The sequence below is a fragment of the Nelumbo lutea genome, chromosome 4 (assembly GCF_056320005.1).
Source record: "Nelumbo lutea isolate HS-2025 chromosome 4, American lotus-T2T, whole genome shotgun sequence".
Lineage (NCBI taxonomy): Eukaryota > Viridiplantae > Streptophyta > Magnoliopsida > Proteales > Nelumbonaceae > Nelumbo > Nelumbo lutea.
This window is the reverse complement of record NC_142687.1, coordinates 36,338,505-36,360,715: the sequence shown is the minus strand read 5'-3', so window position 1 is coordinate 36,360,715 and position 22,211 is coordinate 36,338,505. Positions and strand designations below refer to the sequence as shown.

At 41.0% G+C, this 22,211-nt stretch overlaps 1 protein-coding gene across 5 annotated transcripts in view; it reads left to right on the top strand.

Moving 5' to 3' along the window:
• The window catches only part of LOC148855210 (cycloartenol Synthase-like), a 114,938-nt gene that overhangs the window by 70,588 nt on the left and 22,139 nt on the right, over positions 1–22,211 (top strand). For 3 of the 5 annotated variants that reach the window (XM_088982791.1, XM_088982789.1, XM_088982790.1), the window contains 2 exons: positions 3,904–4,070; positions 21,754–21,942. In XM_088982791.1, coding sequence (XP_088838917.1) covers positions 3,904–4,070; positions 21,754–21,942 — 356 coding nt within the window. The remainder of the gene's footprint in view (positions 1–3,903; positions 4,071–21,753; positions 21,943–22,211) is intronic. The other 2 variants (XM_088982793.1, XM_088982792.1) reach the window with 1 other exon arrangement.

Sequence of the window (22,211 nt, the reverse complement as noted above, 5' to 3'; positions counted from 1 at the left end):
AAGCTGGAGGAGAGGGAGTAGGAAGATGTGAGGTAGACACAATGGAAGGAAGACATTAGGAGAAGAGGACTCGATAGAAGACTCACAAGGAATTTGAAGAGGAACAGCTGGAGACATAGCAAATGGTTCATCAGAATGCTCCCCCTTAGGAAAAATACCAAAGAAAGGAATAAACTCAGCAAATGTGACATCCCTTGAAACAAAGTAGGGACCACGAACTGGATCAAAACAACAATATCCCTTTTGTGTGGAGGCATATCCCAAGAAGACACACTTATGTGCTTTAGGCTCAAATTTGTCTCTGATGATTATGAACATGCACATAGCAAGTGCACCCAAAGACTCAGAAAGGAAGGGAAAAGAGATCCTCATCCGGAAAGAGAAGGCTAAATAGGGTTTTGAAACTTGGAACCCAGGAGGGCATAAGTTTAATCAAATATGTAGCAGTAAGGACAACAGCCCCCTAAAATTTAATAGGAACATGAGATGCAAAAAGGAGGCATCTAGTAACCTCAACCACATGGCAGTTTCTTCCTTTCCGCCACTCTATTCCGTAGAAGAGTGTAGGACAAGAACTTTGATGAATAACTCCAAAAGTCTCAAAGTAGGACGAAAGGTTCTTCTCAATATATTCCTTAGCATTATCAGACCAGAATATTTTGATCCGAGTGTTAAACTGGGTAAGAACATGTTCATGAAACTTTTGCACAGTAATTGGTACTTCATCCGAGGATTTCATGAGGTAAATCCAAGTATAACGAAAATAATCATCAATAAAGAAGACAAAATACTTGTAACCCCCCACACACCAAATTGCACAATATGAAAAGGAGAAATAGATCTTTTATTGCTTACTGAATAAGAATGTCAACAATGCTTCGCAAGTTCACAAAATTCACAATGAAAACTCGATAAAGATACTCCCTTAAACATATCGGGAAACAACTGACTTAAAGCAAAAAAAGGTAAATGACCAAACCAAAAATGGCATAACATGACTCTATCAATATACTCTAACAAGACAGACTCCAAGGCTACTCCATTAGGTGGTCCAAGATTTCTATCAGGTGTATCCAACAAGTATATTCCATTCATCTCATGGTCACTCCCAATCTTCCTCCGAGATTTCAGGTCCTAAAAAACACAATGGGTAGGAAAAAAGGTTATGCTATAGTTCATGGATTTAGTCAAGCTACTAACAGATAAAAGGTTGGTATTAAGTTTGAGGACATGAAGAGTAGAGGGTAAGATAAGAGTGTCAGAGGCCTTGGTATCTCCTTTGCTAGAGATGGGAGAAAGAGACCCATCAACAAGGGATATCTTCTCACTACCAAAGAGGATCTAATATGTACAAAAGAGGTTAGATAAACTAGTCATATGGTCTAATGCACCAGAATCAATAATCCAAGGGATTTTATGATTACTTGAAATAGTAGCATGATTTGCTGAAGCATGAGTACCTGAGTGAGCAAATGTGGATGATGAGGTGTTGCCTGAAGAGTTGGATGCTAAAAAAGTGGTCTCCAAGTGATTTAAGTAACCTCCCATACTTCTCAAACTCTGCCTTCATAGCTGTCAACTGCTCCATAGATGATCTTTCTTCACTTTCCTTATTTCCACCCTCAGGCACTGTGGCAACATTAACATTCTTAGGCTTACCAATCTGACTATTCTTCTTATTAAAGTCGTTGTTATTGTTGTTGTTCTGAAACCTATCTGGGAGAAGATCCGGATGAAGTTTCCAACAAATGTTCTTAGTATGCCTCAGTTTCTTGCAGTATTCACATATCACTTCTTTCTTCTCATTCGGTCCCTTTGGCTTTATTCTGGCATGCGCTAAGTGTTTTGTAGGTGGTCCCTGTAACTGTACTTGCTACCTACTCTTTTCACTACGTACCATAGCATATGCTTGAGCAAGTGTAACCTCATCTTTGGCTAGGATCTTCTGCCTAGTAATGTTGAACTCAGGGTTGAGTCTTGTAAGGAACTCAAACACCCTATTTTGTTCCACTAATTTTCTAAAAATCTCTGCATCCTTAGTACTCTCCCACACAACTGACTCCATAACATCAATTTCCTGCCATAATGATTTCAACATGGAATAGTAGACTGCTACACTCTTCTCCCCCTGTCTCAGATTGTTCACATTACTCTTCAGCTTATAGGCTCTTGCAACATTCAACTTTTGTGAATATGTTTCCGTAACACTATCCCAAATCTCCTTGGCTGAGGTCATCCATCCTCATTGGTACATGGGTCTGCAGAGAGTTAACCAACCATCCAATCACTGTGTAATTCTCATGCATCCATTTCTCATATGCAAGGTCTGTCTCTGCAGGTTTCACCTTATTGCCTGTGAGATACCCTAGTTTCCCTCTACTGCAACTGGTCAGGAACTTATCTCTCCATACACTTCTAATTGAAGGGTCTATGGGAAAAAATAGGGAAAAACGAAAAAGAAAGAACTGCTCTAATACCAAGATGCAAGTATGTCCTTCAAATCTGAAATAGATTCTGAGAAAAATGGAAAAGAATGACGGAGAAAAGGATTACAGCAGAATAGAAGAAGATGGAGAAGAGGAGAATTCGAATGATTTCTCTCTTCCCTCTCTAATATTTTGTTAATCTTAATTAAAATGGATAATTACAAGTCTTCCCTTTAAGTGGGCGGCCAGCTAAGAAAGATCTTAAAGAAAAAGTAAAGAGGTTAACAGGCCCATGAAGAAAAGGCCCATTAACACATAAAACATAAGGAACACTGCTTAAACATAAAAAAATAAATACTAGAGCCCATTCGGCCCAGTCTCTCCACACAGCCAAGCATCTCTGTTTCCATTGGGAGTCCATTTTTTGAAGATTGTTTTAATGTGCACATTTTTATTTTTGGTTTTTATAAGTAAATTATGCAATTCAATACTCTGTAGATGATTGGGGGGGTGGCCCCTTATTAAGTAATAGAAATACACAGACTGCTTACCCAAAAATAAAAAAAGAAGTTGGTGGAATTTTTTTCTTTTTTTGATAATCACTGGAGGAAGCAGGATGAGAAAGGTTAAAGGAAGTCACAAATGATTTGTAGGAGGCATAATGGCTACATGACAAGTCTTAAAAATTCCAAAAGTATTTCTATAAGCTTGTGCTTTTTTTTTCCTCCTTTTCTATGGCTACAGAAAGAAAGGCACCAATTCTCTATTACCTTTTCTATTTCCTGCAATATAACTGTCATTTTTTTCTGTATCAAAGAGGACAATTTGCTTCACTAAGAGCAATTTACCTTGAGACCTTAATATCTAGTCCTCGAGAAAAATGTCCATTCTATATTACCTTTTGTATTTCCTGCAGTATAACTGTCATTTTTTCTGTATCAAAAAGGAAAATTTGCTTTACTCAATTAAGTCAACTCGACTCAAACTTAACCCCAAGACCCAAGTATTTGAGGTCAGCTAAACACATCTGTTCCTCTCACTATGCTCTATCAAGAGCCATTTTTCTGCTCAGTTATAAGCCTTTAGATCATTTTTTACCACTTCAGTACACCATTTTCATTGGCCTTTCCCTTGTTTTTTATACTTGCACCAAGTCACTCCTCATTGGTGCAGTCATTGTCATCTATGTACATGGCAAGCCATTTTAATTATCTTTTTTTAATCTTTTCACCTATTGGGGCTACTTCTGAGCACTCTTTGTTTTTCAATTGTTAACTTTTAATCTTTATTGAGTTGTATAAAAGAGCGTGCCTCTGTTTTATCTGATTGTGCCCGTTTCTAAATCTATCCTTTCTGGTCTTTTCCATCATCCACTTAGCATCCTCCTCTGAGCTACACATCTTTTTGTACATATAACTTTTTATCGGAGAACTTCTACATGCTAATTCTAAATGCTTCAACTTTTCTGGCTGCATAGGAAGGATGTGGTGCCACTGCAGGATGGTTTATTTGCCAATGTCATATTTGTACGGGAAGAGGTTTGTTGGTCCAATCACACCAACAATCCTGTCCTTGAGAAAGGAGCTCTATACAGTCCCATATCATGAAGTGGATTGGAATCAAGCAAGGAACCAATGTGCAAAGGTTGGTCATGCATGATTTTGAATATCTTCAATATCTTTGTTATGTCATTCACTTCTTTTTCCAAAGGAGCTATATGAAATTTAGTTATGCAATGTATCCTAGAATTTCGAAAAATACCACCAACATATTGTCAGTATGATTTCGAATTTAATAAGTGCTTTGTTGTCTTTCCATTATGCTCACAACATTGACAGGAATTGCTGCTTTTGCAGTAATATTATGACCATAACTGAAACTGTCTTGAAAAAGTCAACTTATGGATATGGCCCTCAATATCAAATATTTAATTTTTGCTATTCAAAAAATCCACTATTAGTAAATTCTTTGGTTGTCAATATTGATAAAATAAATCTGATGTATCAAAGTGCTTTCATGCATTCTCATGATTTGCATCTTTAGATTGACTTGTAGATGAGCCCTTAAATGTTTAGGTTCTAATTGTTGCTCCTCTTAGCGACAAAAGCATAAACTTTAAGCTTCGACAGTAATCACTGGAAGCATAACCTTTTCCTCGAGAAAACTTGGAAACCCGAATGTTGCATATATGACAAGGATGATTTGCCAGTACGATGTATGATTTTGTGCTTAGTATATCAAATTCTAGCAGTTTTCAAGTTCTGAGTGCCACTGTTTGAAGGAAAAGGCATTGCAAGAGCTTGTTCAACTAGTGTACCATTCAGCAGGAAGCACAAGGCCACTATTGTGAGTGTCCAGACATCATAAGTTGCATATATGACAAGGATGATTTGCCAGTACGATGTATGATTTTGTGCTTAGTATATCAAATTCTAGCGGTTTTCTAGTTCTGAGTGCCACTGTTTGAAGGAAAAGGCATTGCAAGAGCTTGTTCAACTAGTGTACCATTCAGCAGGAAGCACAAGGCCACTATTGTGAGTGTCCAGACATCATAAGTTGCATATATGACAAGGATGATTTGCCAGTACGATGTATGATTTTGTGATTAGTATATCAAATTCTAGCGGTTTTCAAGTTCTGAGTGCCACTGTTTGAAGGAAAAGGCATTGCAAGAGCATGTTCAACTAGTGTACCATTCAGCAGGAAGCACAAGGCCACTATTGTGAGTGTCCAGACATCATAAGGAGAATGTCTTTATAGTTCAAAGTGAAGGATTCACATATAATCTATGGAGTAACTATTCATGTGAATAAGTTGCAGAAAGTTATAATACCCTTGCATCAAGAAAATATTTCGTAGAATGTATAGTGACAATTACCTTTCCAAAAAAAACATAATGTATGGTGACAATCAACCAATCTCAATTGACAAACCCATGAAACTATACTGTGATAACCAAGTTGCTGTTCACATCTCATCCAATCCCGTCTTCCATGAAAGAACTAAACATATTGAGGTAGATTGTCATTTTGTGAGAGATAAAGTGATAAGTGGGGTAATAACTACATCTCATGTGAGCTCAGGAAATCAGTGGGCAGATCTCTTCACAAAGGGATTGTCTCAGGGAAGAATAGATTACATTTATAACAAGCTGGGACTATATGATATATACTCTCCAGCTTGAGGGGGAGTGTTAGAATGCTCGAGTCAGGGGTATTTTGGTCATTCTGTTTTATCTTCTTGAAAGAGAAAGGTCTATTGTATCTGAGTTTAAGTTATGTGTCCCATCTTCTATGAGGGACAAAATAGTCTTTCTTGTAACTCTAAGTTTTTTGAATAAATTCAAGTGGGTCGGCTAGGAGATGAGTGATTTTACATTCTCTCTTCTAGTCTGGCCGAATACTCTTCTTCTCTCCTTCTTCTTCTTTCTCTTTCCCTTCTTCTTTCTTCTTCTCTACTTTGACCTAGAATCTACTAGGGTTTACTCACATGGTATCAGAGCGATAAGGTCTTGTGTTCTCTCTTCTTGCTTCTGTCCTCTTCCTGGGCTCGCCGCCAGCTTCATAGTAGTTTTCATCCTTCAGCTGACCTGATTGGAGATTCAATGGAGTTGTTGTTTTGAGGGCCTGGAGGTGAGAATGCCTCTGGCCGGTGCTGTGGTGGTCGTTGAAGTGGTACACCAAGTGTATGAAGAGGGATGAACGTAGACAGGTATGAACACTGCTGTCATGTGCTCAAAGAGTGGACTATGAATGCTATTTTGTGCTTCAAAAGTTAGTTGTTGTGGAGCTTGGTGAGACTAATATGCATATCAGTCATGTTCTTTTTTTTCTTGCTCATGTGTGTTGAAAGAAGAGTCGTAGACTTCTGAAGTCCACGACAGCAGTGGCGTGGTGGTGGTTGTGTCGTGGTGGCTGACATATCTATGATTCTAAATGCTTAAAAGTGAACTCCTAGACCTTGCGTGTAATCAGTTCTGCAGTATGAAGAACAAGTGTTTGATGAAATGACTGGGTGATTTCAGCCTTGGTGTGTTGATGGTAAATGGTCTTGCAGTGTGCAGTCAAGGTGTTTGATGTGTTGACTGAATGATTTCAGCCTTAGTGTGTAGTGTGTAATGTGCAATTGAAGAAGTTGGAGTTGGTGGTATCATATGTGAGATAAGTCTTGTGAAGTGTGTGAGGTTGTGGTGTATATTTGAAGGTGAAATAATTAAGATGGCTTCACTTGTAGATGGGAATGACAACAAAGCAGGCGTCATGCCTTCTCCAGATTATCTAATTGTTCAAATGACAACCATCAAGTTGAATGGTGAGAATTATGTACCATGGGCAAAATCCGTGGAGGTGTTCTTGAAGACCAAGAGGAAAGTGAAACATGTGAGAGAGGAGAAACCTCCCTCTGATTCCCCTGGGTTCAATGAATGGGAACAAGAAGATGCACAGATAATGACGTGGCTTTGGAACAACATGGAACCAAAGATTAGTGTGAACTTCATGTTCCTACATACAGCCAAAGAAATCTGGGATCATGCTAAGAAGTTGTACTCTGGACAAGACAACACAACTAGAGTATATCGGTTGTACCAAGAGTACTTCAATTTGAAGCAAGGGAGTCAAAGCTTAGAAGAGTACTATGCAAGTTTGAGGAACATCCACAATGAGCTCAATGTGCATCACCCTCTAACATCAGATGTCCAGATCCAACAACAGCAACGTGAACAGCTTGATGTGACTTGGTTTCTTGTGGGCTTGAAGGCTGAGTATGAGCCTGTCAAAGCACAGATATTGTGGGGGTCCACTCTCCCCTCACTTGAAGAAGTTCTTGCCCGTCTTAAGTGGACATCCATTGAGCCAGTAGAACATTCTTCCTTCTCTGATAGATCTGGTTTGGTAGTGACTAAAGGGAGTGGTTGTGGAAGTAGAAATGGTGGTGGCAGCAGTGGACCTCCAAGAAACCGTGGTGGACACATGTTTAACCGGGCTAGTGGCCGGACTGGAGGCCGAGAGTCAGGGGGAGGCCGTGGAAAAGGAAGGAGTAATGCTTAGAGAAAGTGTACACATTGTGGCTTAGAGGGTCACACAGTTAATTTCTGCTATGATTTGCGGTGGTCCACCCAACACTTGGGCTCACCATGCTACATCTAAGAGTAGTAGCACAATTACTGAAAGCCAGCAAACTGACCCAACCCCCTCCACATTTGCTTGTGCTTCTGGGCAGGAAATGGTGAGTGTACCACGTGTAGTATATGAGCAATTCCTTCAAACATCTCAGCAGAACACCGCTACACTTGCCCATTCAGGTATGGCTTGCTTAGCTTCCAAAGCCTCACTCTAGATCATTGACTCCGGAGCCTCGGACCATATGTTTGGGACTCTTGATGTATTTTCTTCCTTTTCTCGCTCCTCCACATCTCAAACTGTTACACTTGTTAATGGTTCTACATCTCTTATCTGTGGTGTTGGTGATGTTGATCTTTCCTCCTTGTCTTTAGCATCTGTTTTATATGTCCCTAAGTTCCCCTTTAGCCTTATGTCTATTAGTAGATTAACCAAGTCCCTTAATTGTTCTGTAACCTTCTATCCTTTTTCTTGTGTGTTTCAGGATCTCAAGACGGGGAGGAAGATTGGTGGAGGGCATGAAGTAGGTGGTTTGTATTACCTTGATGGTGGTGGCCCCCCAGTGGCTTTTCAGTCATCTCTTACTCCTCTCCAATGGCACTACAGACTTGGTCATCCTCTCTCAAGGCTTTGAAGCTGTTGGTTCCTTCCTTGAGTCATTTTTCATCATTAGATTGTGAGTCATGTCAGTTGGGAAAACATCATCGAGTCTCATTTAGTCCAAGAATTGATAGTCGTGTCTCAAGTCCTTTTGCTTTAGTTCATTATGATGTATGGGGTCCAGTTAAAGTGGTGTCATACAATGGGTATAAGTATTTTGTAATCTTTGTTGATGACTTTTCAAGGATGACATGGATCTACCTTATGAAAGACCATAGTGAATTGTTCTCTATTTTTCAAAAATTTCATGCTGAAATACGCACTCAATTTGGTGTTCTTATGAAAATACTTCGCTCCAATAATGCCAAAGAATACAACTCCTCACCATTTCAGCAATACCTAGAACATCATGGGATAATTCTGAAAGCTGAATTACTGTAGCCGAAGTAGCAGAAAAGAGGAGAAGAAGAAGAGATGTTGGAATGTCAAACTGTACTAGCCAGTCGACCATGCTATTATTTATATTTGAATGGAGTACAAGATAGAAGTAATTATTGGAATGCCCCTGATTAGTGATGGGACACCCAGTTAACTAAAAACATTAAACAGGCTTAGGCCCATTAACACAGGCCCAGTTACAGGATAACTTAAACTTAAGTATGGGCTAATAAGAACTCTTATCAGTCAAACACTCATACAAAGAGACATCATTCTAACATTCTAACACTCCCCCTCAAGCTAAGCATGGATATCAATCATGCTTAGCTTGCCAAGTATGTCCCTGAACTTTGTTGTTGCCAGTCCTTTAGTCAATACATCTGCAATTTGCATCTCTGATGCAGTATAAGGCACAGAGAGTTCTCCTAAAACAATTCTCTCTCTGACAAAGTGTCGATCAATTTCAATATGTTTTGTCTTGTCATGCTACACGGGATTGTTGGCAATGTTGATAGCAGCTTTATTATCACATTACAGCCTAAGAGGACCCTCAGCCTTAATACCAAGCTCATTAAGAAGAGTTCTGAGCCATAAGAGTTCAGCAACCCTGTGTGCCATAGCTCGGTATTCTGCTTCTGCACTTGATCTAGCCACAACATTATGCTTCTTACTGCGCCATGTGACTAGGTTTCCTCCCAAGAATGTACAGTAACCTGAGGTTGGTTTTCTGTCTCCAACAGACCCAGCCCAATCAGCATCAGTGTAGGCTTCAATTTCAAGTCTGTTGTTTTTCCTGAATAGAATTCCTTTCCCTAAGAAAGTCTTCAAGTATCTGAGAATTCTTTCCACTGCTCTCATACGAGGGATCTTTGGTGAGTGCATGAATTGGCTGACAACATGCACTACATAGGCAATGTCTGGCCGAGTAAGGGATAAGTATATCAGTTTTCCTACCAATTTTTGGTACCTCTCTTTATCATAGTATTCCTCACCCATTGATTCTTGTAGTCCATGGTTTGGTTCTATTGGAGTGTCTGTTGGCCTGCACCCCATCATGCATGTTTCCTCTAGGAGATCTAGCACATATTTTCGCTGACATATGTAGATTCCTTCTCTTGATCTAGCAACTTCAATCCCAAGAAAATATCTCAGATTTCTCAGGTCTTTGATTTCAAATTCTGAAGCTAAGAACTCCTTCAGCCTCTTCATCTCTTCCACGTCATTTCCAGTAATCACCATATCGTCCACATAAACAATGAGTTACGTAAGTTTGTCATTCTGTCTCCTTGTAAACAATGTATGATCTGCACTGCTCTGAGTGTACCCCACTTTCTTCATGGCCATACAAAGTCTCTCAAACCATGCCCGGGGAGACTGCTTCAAACCATATAATGCTTTCCTTAGTTTACACACCTTCTTTCCAGCATCATAGCCAGGTGGAGGTTCCATGAATACCTCTTCATGAAGATCACCATTTAGGAAGGCATTCTTCACATCCAACTGATGGAGTTCCCAAGAGAAATTTGCTGCTAGTGACAGTAGAACCCTGATTGTGTTGAGCTTTGCTACTGGAGCAAAGGTTTCCTTGTAGTCAATTCCTTCCTTTTGTGTAAATCCCTTTGCCACAAGTCTGGCCTTGTACCTCTCGATTGACCCATCTTCCCTATGCTTTATTGTGAATACCCACTTGCACCCAACAGTGCCTTTCCCCTCTGGTAGGTCCACCAATTCCCATGTTCTTGCTTTCATTAGGGCTTTCATCTCTTCATTCATGGTTTCTTTCCACCTTGGATTAGATACTTCCTTTGAGTACTTGGAAGGGACACATACAGAGGAAAGAGCAGACACAAAGGAGTGATAGGCAGGAGATAAGTGTGAGTAAGAAACATAATCAGCTATGGGATGTCGGGTGGTACAAGAACGAACAGGCTTACGGAGAGCAATAGGAAGATCCAAATCCGAAGTGAGTGAGTCAGAATTACCTTGGATTGCAGAGACAGATTGATCTGAGTTCAATTGGTTGCAATCATGAGGTTGAGGGGCCTTCTTCCTTCTGTTGTATGTAAGTATCTCTTTCTCTTGCCTACTGGAACCTTCAGGAGCATCTGCTGTATCAGGAGAAGTAACTGGCACAGTGGGAGCCTCACTAGGTTGACCCGGAATGTCACAGCTAGGAGTAGTGGAAGGTGATGAAAGGGGAACAAAAAAGAAGGGAGAATGAGAATCCTCTTCCAACCCACTAGACTCCCCCTGAAGAGGATTCTGAGAATACTGGAAATAGGGTTGAGACTCAAAAAAGACTACATCTCTGGTGACATTTTTTCTTGGAGACAGGATCATAACACTTATACCCCTTTCGCATAGGAGAGTACCCCAAAAATATTCCCTTCGTAGCCTTGGGATCCAACCTGATTTTCTTTGGATCCTTCACATGTATGAAACATGTACAGCCAAAAACCCGTGGAGGAAGAGGAAATTCTGGAACAGTGGGACACAAAACAAAGAAAGGAGTCTTCATACCCAATACCTTAGATGGCATCCGATTTATCAGGTATGATGCAGTGAGTATAGCTTGAGACCAATATTGCTTGGGCACTTTGTGCTGGAAAAGTAGGGCTCGAGCTGTCTCCAATAGGTGCCTATTCTTGCGCTCAACAACCCCATTTTGCTGAGGGGTGTAAGCACATGATGATTGGTGTAACATGCCTGCATCTTCCATGAATGAGTTCAGGGATCTTTCAAAGTATTCAGCTGCATTGCCTGACCGGAATTGCTTAATCTTCTTATCAAATTGTGTTTCAATCATCTTGCAAAAAATCATGGTTATCCGTGGAACTGTCCTTTTAACAGATAAATCCAAGCGCACCGAGAATAATGGTCAATAAAACTGATAAAGTAACAGAAGCCATCAATGGAAACAATGGGTGAAGGTCCCCAAACATCAGAATGAACCAAATCATAAGGAGCTCGAATTTCATTACTAGAAATTGGATACATTGATCTACATTGTTTTGACATTTGACACACATCACAAATTAAACTGACTTTGAATTCCCTTACATACTTCGGGAAACAACATTGCTAAAGAAGAGAAAAACACATGATCTAGCCTAGCATGCCACAGGTGCAACCTAGCTATTGACTCCACACTTTCCAAAATTGTAGTAGCAGAAGCTTGTAGGCCTGAGTTGATGTCTACATCAAAATAGTAGAGGCCCCCATACTCATGACCACTCCCAATCGTTTTCCTCGTCTCTGTCCTCGAAAACACAATGAGAAGGAAAAAAAGTTATACTACAGTTCAAATTTTTTGTAAGCTTTGAAACAGACAACAGATTTGAGGTAAGACTAGGAACATGCAGGACTGATTTAAGAGAGAGATCCTTGCTTAGGTCAACCACCCCATTTCCAGAGATGGTGGAGAGAGACCCATCAGCCACTCTCATCTTATCCTGGCCAGACAACAAATGATATGAAGAGAATAAGGAGGACATATGTGTCACATGGTCAGTAGCTCCGGAATCAATCACCCAGAGGTAGAATTAATGGAACTAGTTGCACTAAATGTAGAGGTTGTACCTGATTTGGCAAGAGAGGTGGAAGCTAAAGGATTGTTCTCCAGACGGGCTAATGCCTAGCTAAGAACCTCTACCTCACTAGCTGTGAAGCCCAAAGTACTTGGTTCAGAGGAGTCGGTAGCCTGCCCTGTGGAGGAAGAGGACACTGTCAAAGTACTCTGTGAGTTGTCACTACTGTTGTTGGTGGCAAGATTCCCACTTGCTGTGTGACCCTTACGTTGCCTTTTGTCCTTTCTCAAAGTAGCTAGCTTCATATGAGGATACAAGACCCAACATTTATCCTTTGTGTGTTTCTCACCACCACAATGGGTACACTTGAGGGACTTCTTGTCAGAATATCTTTTTCCCTTAGTGGAGACTAGGGTTGAATGTTCTCCAGATAGTCCAGTTGACTGTGTCTGGGAGTCAATTGCATCTCCCTTCTCCTGACTTCTTCATTCCTCACTAGGTAATAGACATGGTAAAGCTCCGGTAATTCATCTCTCCCTAGAATTTGTGACCTTATACCCTCATATACTGGATCTAGGCCAGCCAGAAACTTGAAGGCTCTGCTCTCTTCAATTTGCTTATCATGTCTCTCCTTGTCCCTGGCATTTTCCCAATCTAATATCAAGTGATGGTCAAGTTCTTCCCAAAGACCTTCTAGAGTTGCAAAGTATGTTGCAATTGTCATATCACCTTGCCTTAAGGCAGCAATGTCTTGATTCAATCTGTAGATTCTAGCATTGTTTTTCTTATGTCCATAGGTCTTACACACCTTTTACCAAATCTTGGCTAATGTAGGAAAGTGATGAACAGTCCTGGCAACCCGAGAAGTCATAGAGGCAAGCAACCAGGACATAATTGTGCATTCTCCTTGCGCCACACAGCATAATCTGCACTGCCAACCTCAGGTTCCTTCTTGCTCCCATCTAGGTAGCCTGTCAGGTCACGGGAAGTAATAAACAGCATTGCAGAAATGGACCACTCCTTGAAGTTGTATTCATCCAGCAGCACACTTGTAATCTGCAGGCTGTGCAGATTAGGGTTTTCCAGATTTGAAGACCTTGCCGCAGGTCTGTTATCCCTAGAAGAAACATCTCCGGATATTGAAGACATCTTGACTGCAGCCTCTGTGTAGATGGCACTGATTTAAGACTAGCTGAAGCAGTTCTGAAAGTTCTGAACCAGTTCTGATGCAGGTTCTGATTAGCCGAAGTGACCTCAGCAGGCTCTGACAGCTCGCAACACAGTTTCAGACTTGCCTAGACTGTCACAGTTCTGAAGCAGTTCAGTTACAGCAGCAAATGAGGTGTTCTGGGCTGGTAACCGACCTGTGCTATACAGACTCCACTTGAACTTCGAGTACTGCAACTGTGAAGAGAGTTCCCCCTCTTACGGCCAACACTAGGACTGCTGAAATCAGTCCTCAACTAGGTCTGTCCTATACAGACCTCTCTTAGCATCCGAATAGCTGCTAACTACTAGAAACTAGTAGGACATCAGCTTCTGGGTCTTACCTCCCTTGCGCCCTACAACCAAGGGAAACCACCCTAGGTCAAACCTTGTGTTGTTCTCCTGCAACCCTAGGGTTTCGCAGCAGCAACCCAGATAAAAAAAAAGAAGAAAGACAGCAAGAGAGAGGAGATGGCGTCGGCTGTAACCAGGAAGGTGCTCAATGCTTTGATACCATGAAAGCTGAACTACTGTAGCCGAAGTAGCAGAAAAGAGGAGAAGAAGAAGAGATGCTGGAATGTCGAACTGTACTAGCCAGTCGACCATGCTATTATTTATATTTGGATGTAGTACAAGATACAAGTAATTATTGGAATGCCCCTGATTAGTGATGGGACACCCAGTTAACTTAAAACATTAAACAGGCTTAGGCCCAGTTACAGGATAACTTAAACTTAAGTATGGGCTAATAAGAACTCTTATCAGCCGAACACTCATACAAAGAGACAACATTCTTGTTTTGGAGCAGCTACAGTAGTCCGAACCAGTGAAGAAGGAAGAAGAAGATGAGGAAGAAGACAAGAGAAAGAGAAAACAGGAGGGTTTAGTCGAACTGATTAGTCATCCATTCAGTCGACCCCCTTGTGTTTATTAGGTTCTAATTACACTTACAAAGACTAAACTGCCCTCACTTAAGTGTGGGGCAGAGTACTCTAATAAAACAGCCACATAAGCAAAGTACTTAACTGACATAAGATTACTAAATTACCCTTATTCGGCTCACTCTAACACTCCCCCTCAAGCTGGAGAATATATGTCATATAATCCCAGCTTGTTACATAAATGATTCACTTTCCCCGAGTTTAGAGCTTTTGTAAACAAATCTGCCCATTGATCATTCGAGCCCACATGTTCTGTGTTTATCTCTCCAGCAAGGACCTTCTCCCTCACAAAGTGGCAATCAACCTCTATGTGCTTTGTTCTCTCATGAAATACAGGATTGGATGAGATATGGAGTGCAGCTTGGTTGTCACAATACAGTCTCATAGGTTTATCCATGTGAAACCCAATTTCTTGTAGAAGATTCCTCAACCACACTAACTCACAGGTAGTATGTGCCATGGCCCTATACTCAACTTCAGCACTACTTCTGGCCACAACCGTCTGCTTTTTACTCTTCCACGTCACAAGATTTCCTCCAAGAAATGTGCAATAGCCCGTAGTAGATCTTCTATCATTCACTGAGCCTGCCCAGTCTGCATCTGTATACCCCACTACTTCAAGTTTTCCTCCTGGTTTATACAATAGTCCACGGCCTGGAGCTCCTTTCAGATACCTCACAATTCTAAGAATTGCATCCCAGTGAGGTATACGAGGGTCCTGCATGAATTGGCTCACCACACTGACTGCAAAGGATATGTCGGGTCTCGTGATAGTTAGATAGTTCAGCTTCCCCACTAGTCGTCTATACCTTCCAGGATCTTCAAATACTTCTCCTGTATCACTGCTCAACTTAACATTTGGTTCCATAGGGGTCTCAGCCAGTTTTGCACCTAACAGTCCTGTTTCTTCCAATAGATCAAGAACATATTTTCTTTGGCACAGATTTACACCTTGTTTTGACCTGGCAACCTCTATTCCCAAGAAATATTTCAATGTTCCAAGATCTTTTGTTTGGAAATGGTTTTGCAAAAATACCTTTAATTTGCCAATCCCCAATTTATCACTGCCACTAATGACAATATCATCCACATAGACCACTAATAGAATCTTCCCAGCTTCTGAGTCATAGCTGAACACTGAGTGATCTACCTGGCACTGCTTCATTCCAAAACTCTTCACCACTTCACTGAACTTCCCAAACCAAGCACGCGGCGATTGTTTCAACCCATAAATTGCCTTTTTCAATCTGCATACCTTACCATCCTCCCCCTGAGCAACAAACCCAGGTGGTTGCTCCATATATACCTCCTACACAAGATCACCATGGAGAAAGGCATTCTTGATATCAAGCTGAAACAGAGGCCAATGATACATAACTGCCAGGGAAATTAGTACACGAACAGAACCAATCTTAGCCACCGGAGAGAATGTCTCCATGTAGTCTACTCCATACAACTGGGAGTAACCTTTAGCAACAAGTCTGGCCTTCAGACGCTCTACACTATTCGGCTACTGCACACACAGCCCTTTTTAGGGCAACAATGAACCTAGTTCTCTAGGTTCTAATCAGTACTAACTGATTCTTGAAGGGTTCCTACCCAGAAATACCAGCAACACAAGAGGACTAAATAACCAACCTTCCTTTGAGAGTATCAGCCAACCATTCACTTCTGAAATCACCTTCCTTGATGAAGAAAACTGTGCGCAGCAGAGAGCAACGAACTGTGATGTCTCAGACCTAGGGCGAACCAGCTCTCTCCATTAACCAACTAGAAACAAAGAGGAGGGTGTCACGAACACAGCTGAGATGCTTTGCAAGCGGAAGCAGGTCAGAAACCTTGCTCTGATACCATGTTTTGGAGCAGCTACAGTAGTCCGAACCAGTGAAGAAGGAAGAAGAAGATGAGGAAGAAGACAAGAGAAAGAGAGAACAGGAGGGTTTAGTCGAACTGATTAGTCATCCATTCAGTCGACCCCCTTGTGTTTATTAGGTTCTAATTACACTTACAAAGACTAAACTTCCCTCACTTAAGTGTGGGGTAGAGTACTCTAATAAAACAGCCACATAAGCAAAGTACTTAACTGACATAAGATTACTAAATTACCCTTATTCGGCTCACTCTAACAATTCTAACATTCTAACAAATTCATTAAACTTCTTGTGCCTACACCCCACAACAAAACGGTGTAGCTGAACGGAAAAATAGACATCTTCTAGAAACTTCTCGGTCCTTGATGATCAATATGAATGTCCCAAAGCATTTTTGGAGTGATGTTGTTCTTACATCCTGTTTTCTGATAAATTGGATGCCCATGTCAATCTTTGGAAGTCAATCCCCTTTCTCCGTGTTGTTTCCCACTTTGTCTCCATTTCCTCTCACCCCAAGAGTCTTTGGCTATGTTTGTTTTGTTCAACACTTGAGGCCTGGAGTAGACAAGCTAGATGCTCGAGCTACGAAGTGTATCTTTCTTGGCTACTCGAGGACTCAGAAAGGGTATAAGTGTTATAACCCAAAATCTCATAAATCGTTTGTGTGCTCTGATGTCACATTCTTTGAATCAGTTCCATTTTTCTTAGATGTCGGGGTCTCTTCTTCTCCCTCTGGGGTTCCTCTTCCTGTACCGGTTGTGGACACTCTTCCCATAGCTCCCATTCCTACTGCAGATGCACATCATATGCCTGTTACTACTGAGAAGCCGCCAATTACTCAAGTGTATACCCGCAGAAGTGCTTTGGCCCCTCCTCCACTTCAGCACCTGTCGATAGATCCTGCTACTGCTCCTTCCTCAGATCTTGATCTCCCTATTGCTCTGCGGAAAGGTAAACGTACTTGTACTTCTCATCCCATTTCAGACTATGTTTCCACTTCTCATCTTTCTACTTCTCATTGCAAGTTTATATCATTACACTCATCTGTTCCCATTCCCAAGACTATACAGGAAGCCCTTACCTCCCCAGGGTGGCGGCAAGCCATGGAAGAAGAACTCTCTGCTCTACAACATAATCACACGTGGGAACTCACCACTCTTCCTCCTAGTAAGCACACTGTTGGGTGTAAATGGGTCTATATAGTGAAGTATCTTCCTGATGGCAGTGTGGAACGATTGAAGGCAAGGTTAGTGGCCAAGGGCTATTCTCAGTTATATGGTGTGGACTATATGGAGACATTCTCTCCTGTGGCTAAATTGGTTCAGTTCGGGTGTTGATTTCATTAGCTGCTATGTATGATTGGCCTCTCGTACAACTTGACATAAAAAATGCCTTCCTACATGGTGATCTTGTTGAGGAGGTGTATATGGAGCAACCACCAGGGTTTGTTGCTCAGGGGGAGGCCGGTAAGGTGTGTAGGCTCAAAAAGGCAATCTATGGACTGAAACAATCTCCACTTGCATGGTTTGGCAGGTTCAGTGAAGTGGTGAAGGCCTTTGGGATGAAACAGTGTCAGGTTGATCATTCTGTGTTCAGCTATAACTCAAAGGATGAGAAAATCTTGCTAGTCGTGTATGTGGATGATATTGTCATAACTGGAAGTGACAACAATGGAATTGACAGGCTAAAGAAATTCTTACAGGACCACTTCAATACGAAAGATCTGGGGAAGCTGAAGTATTTCCTAGGAATAGAGGTTGCGAGGTCAAAACAGGGGATCAACCTATGTCAGAGAAAATATGTTCTTGATATACTTGAAGAAACATGGTTGTTAGGTGCTAAACCAGCAGAGACTCCTATGGAACTCAATGCCAAGTTGAGTGTGGATGCAGGTGAAGAGTTTGATGATCCTGGAAGATACAAAAGGTTGGTGGGAAAGTTGAACTATCTGACCATTACCCGACCAGATATATCATTTGCTGTGAGTGTGGTGAGTCAGCTTATGCAACATCCCCGGGTTCCTCACTGGGAAGCTGTTATGAGAATTGTTAGGTACCTAAAGGGTTCTCCAGGTCGTGGTTTGTTATACCAAAATGGAGGAACTCTTGAGATAGTAGGGTACACAGATGCTGACTGGGCTGGCTCTATATCAAATAGGAGATTAACCACAGGGTATTGTACCTTCCTGGGTGGCAATCTTGTAACTTGGAAGAGCAAGAAGCAAACAGTGGTGGCAAGAAGTAGTGCAAAAGTAGAGTACAGGGCTATGGCCCATACCACATGTGAACTAGTATGGCTGAAGAACTTACTACAGGAGATGGGATTCTCAATTGACAAACCCATGAAATTATATTGTGATAACCAAGTTGTTGTTCACATCTCATCCAATCCCGTCTTCCATGAAAGAACTAAACATATTGAGGTGGATTGTCACTTTGTGAGAGAGAAAGTGATAAGTGGGGTAATAACTACATCTCATGTGAGCTCAGGAAATCAGTGGGCAGATCTCTTCACAAAGGGATTGTCTCGGGGAAGAATAGATTACATTTGTAACAAGCTGGGACTATATGATATACTCTCCAGCTTGAGGGGGAGTGTTAGAATGCTCGAGTCAGGGGTATTTTGGTCATTCTAGTTTATCTTCTTGAAAGAGAAAGGTCTATTGTATCTGAGTTTAAGTTATGTGTCCCATCTTCTATGAGGGACAAAATAGTCTTTCTTGTAACTCTAAGTTTTTTGAATAAATTCAAGTGGGTCGGCTAGGAGAGGAGTGATTTTACATTCTCTCTTCTAGTCTGGCCGAATACTCTTCTTCTCTCCTTCTTCTTCTTTCTCTTTTCTTTCTTCTTTCTTCTTCTCTACTTTGACCTAGAATCTACTAGGGTTTACTCACAATTATAATAGCATGCTTAGTGCTAATTCTCTCATCATCTATTTTCTTATTGGGACCTGATGTTGCATTAATGTCTAGAGACATAACAATGGAACATGTAGCATTATACAACATGCGATGGATGATGGATAACAGAGGAAAAGGAAGACCCACAGTTGTTCAAGTGCAGTAGCAAGAAGGCAACAAGAAAACTAACTATCAAGCCACCAGAATGACCAGAGGGTTTACTAGGTTATGTGGAATGTGGCACCAAATTCGGAATCCCTATTTAGCATGTAGACTTGATTTCATGTCCTTGTATGTTTTTAGAGAATGAGTATGATCAGCACCCCCTATTCTTATTTCTCTTAAAATTCTAGTCATATACATAAAGTTGATTTGATATGCATGGTAATATACTGTATTCTTATGACTTTATAACTCTTTTCTTTCTTGTTCCAATAAAATTTTATTGTTAGCTAATAACAAGAATAATTAATTGTGATTGCCAAACTCCATAAGCAATGCTTAGTTTTGTAGAGAACACTGATGTGGGCCCCACTGCAGTGGTCCCCACTGTGTTCGTAGGACAGCAGTATTTGTTTCAGTTATAGTAGTGTCAGTTTGAGTCAGTTTGCTAATTCAGCTGTTATTTATTTCAGTTTTATTTACTTTCTTTATTATGTAAGTACCAAGGGCAGATGTGTCCTTTCATCATGTACTAAACATAAACCTATAAATATTAAGAGAGTGGCAGCGGCAGATCTGTTAGAATCTGTCCCTCCTTTCAGCAACTTGTGTTCTCTTGCTTCTCTTCTATTCTCTCCCTTTTCTCTCATCTTCTTTTCTGTTTTACAAACCTAAAACCTTTTAGGATTCAAGACTGATTACAGTCTTGATCTTCTACTTGGTATCAGAGCCTATCTAGGGCTTCTCATGTGTATCTAGTCCAGCCGATCACATGAGAACTAGCTAGGGCTGGAAGCTTTGAAGAAGTTTTTCGGCGGCTGAATCTTGGAGATTACCAGGAGAGGTTCACAACAGTTGAAGACTTGTTGTAGCCTGCAGAGAGTTGGTAATCAGGAAGAGGCAGCGAAGGCTAGGATTCAGGTAACCCTAGAAGACAGTACACCGAAGGCATGTAATCAGTAAGTAAGTTTGTTTCTTTACTGATTTTTAGAGATTGCAATCAGCCGAGATAGGTTGGACCTATCTAGAAAGAGGGGCCGAACTGTGTTCAAGTTTGCTCTAGGGTTTGGCTTGCCGAACTGTGATTAAGTTTGTGTCTAGGGTTTGATTGTTGGGCCGAACTCCCTCTTCAAAGGGGATTAGTTTTTAGGGTTTCACAGTGCCCTACGACAAGTCCTACTGGTGCGGACTGCTTGGAGAGTGCAGCTGAGCACTTTAGTGATTTCAGATCACTAATTTTCTTCAAACCTACAGTTGAAACCCTATTTTTGCTCTCACAGTAGTGGTTTCAGAGAACAACATCTCAGATTGATAGGCGATTGATTTCATATCAGTTTTGTGTTGGTATTTCTGATCAGATCAGATCAGTTTCAGATCAGATCAGTTTCGGATCAGCTTTCAGACTTACTTCCTTGACTCTGTTTTCTGGTATAATTGCTCTAACAGTTTGTAACCACTGAATCTTGATCAAAGATGGAGTTCAAGGGTCAGGGAGATAGTAGTTTTGGAAACCACAGTTATGGTAATGTATCTGAAACCGGGTTTCAGATTACAACTATGAGATTTGATGGGTCAAATTATTTGGAGTGGGCACAATCAGCCATGATGGCTATTGGAGGAAGGGGAAAACTGGGTTACCTCTTGGGAGATGTGAAAGAACCTTCCAAGGAGGACCCAATATACACCAAGTGGGTTCAAGAGAACTATTTAGTTATGGCATGGCTATGTAATTCCATGCAGCCACATATCAGCCGAAATTACTTGTGGGCAAAGACAGCCAAAGAAATATGGGATGTTGTGAAAGAAACCTATTCCCAACCCCTCAATGTTGCCAGAGCCTATGAACTGAAGTGTGAGGTGAACAGCCTTAAACAAGGAGAGAAGCCAGTTTCTGTCTACTTCTCTACCTTGAAATCCTTGTGGCATGAGATTGACCATCTGGAGACCCTTGAGTGGGAGAGTCCCAAAGATGCACAGACTCACAGAAAACAAGTTGAGACGAATAGGGTATTTGAGTTTCTGGCTGGTTTGAATTTAGAATATGACATTGTGCGACAACAGATATTGACAAGAGATAGCGTGACCCTTTCTCAAGCATACTCCTTGGTGCATAGTGAAGAGACCAGGAGGAAAGTTATGATGCAGCCTCAGCCTTCTTTCCCAGCCTTGACAGCTATTAAACCCAAGCCAAGGGGTGACTCAGAAAGGGACCAGAAGAAGGAAGATAAACGGGATCTGGTATGTGAACATTGCAAGAAACCCAAGCACACAAAAGATACTTGTTGGAAGCTACATCCTCACTTGGTCCCAGCAAAACTGAGAAATAAGAAGGGTAATGCTCATATGGATTACCCTTAATATTTTGACACTGTCAACCAATATTATCTTTTCTTATCAATAATGGAACTTTGTGCTATTGTCTTTTTCATGAGCAAGAAATGATTAAATAGAAGAAAGGAAGAGACATTTCTATACAAGATTTCGGTTTCATAATTCCTTATTTCATGGTTCTTGCTTCCTTCTTCATGTAGACATGAAAAAATTGTTTATGCTTTTATTTCAGGAAGATCTATATTATCCACATCCCCTAGTACAGGATCTTCTTTGGGCATCTCTTCACAAGGTTCTTGAGCCTATCCTAATGAGCTGGCCTGGGAAAAAATTGAGGGAGAAAGCTCTATTCACTGTAATGCAACATATACACTATGAAGATGAGAATACTCGGTATATATGCATTGGACCTGTAAACAAGGTATGAATACCATGGAAACCAATGATTTTTTTTTTGTTTTTTCCATGTGTAAAATTCTTTTTGTTGATGGAGATTGGCCATATTTCAGAAATTGTAAATCCAGAAATTTCAGAGAAAATATTGTTCATTCACTATCTCAGCTTTAGTATTAATTTTACTTGTAACTGAATCACTTTATTTGCTCTTTTGGCAAGATGATCTCATGAACTATTTGTGGTTTGCTTCTGCAATGATTTTTGTGGCATATATAAACATGGTTTATTAGTGTT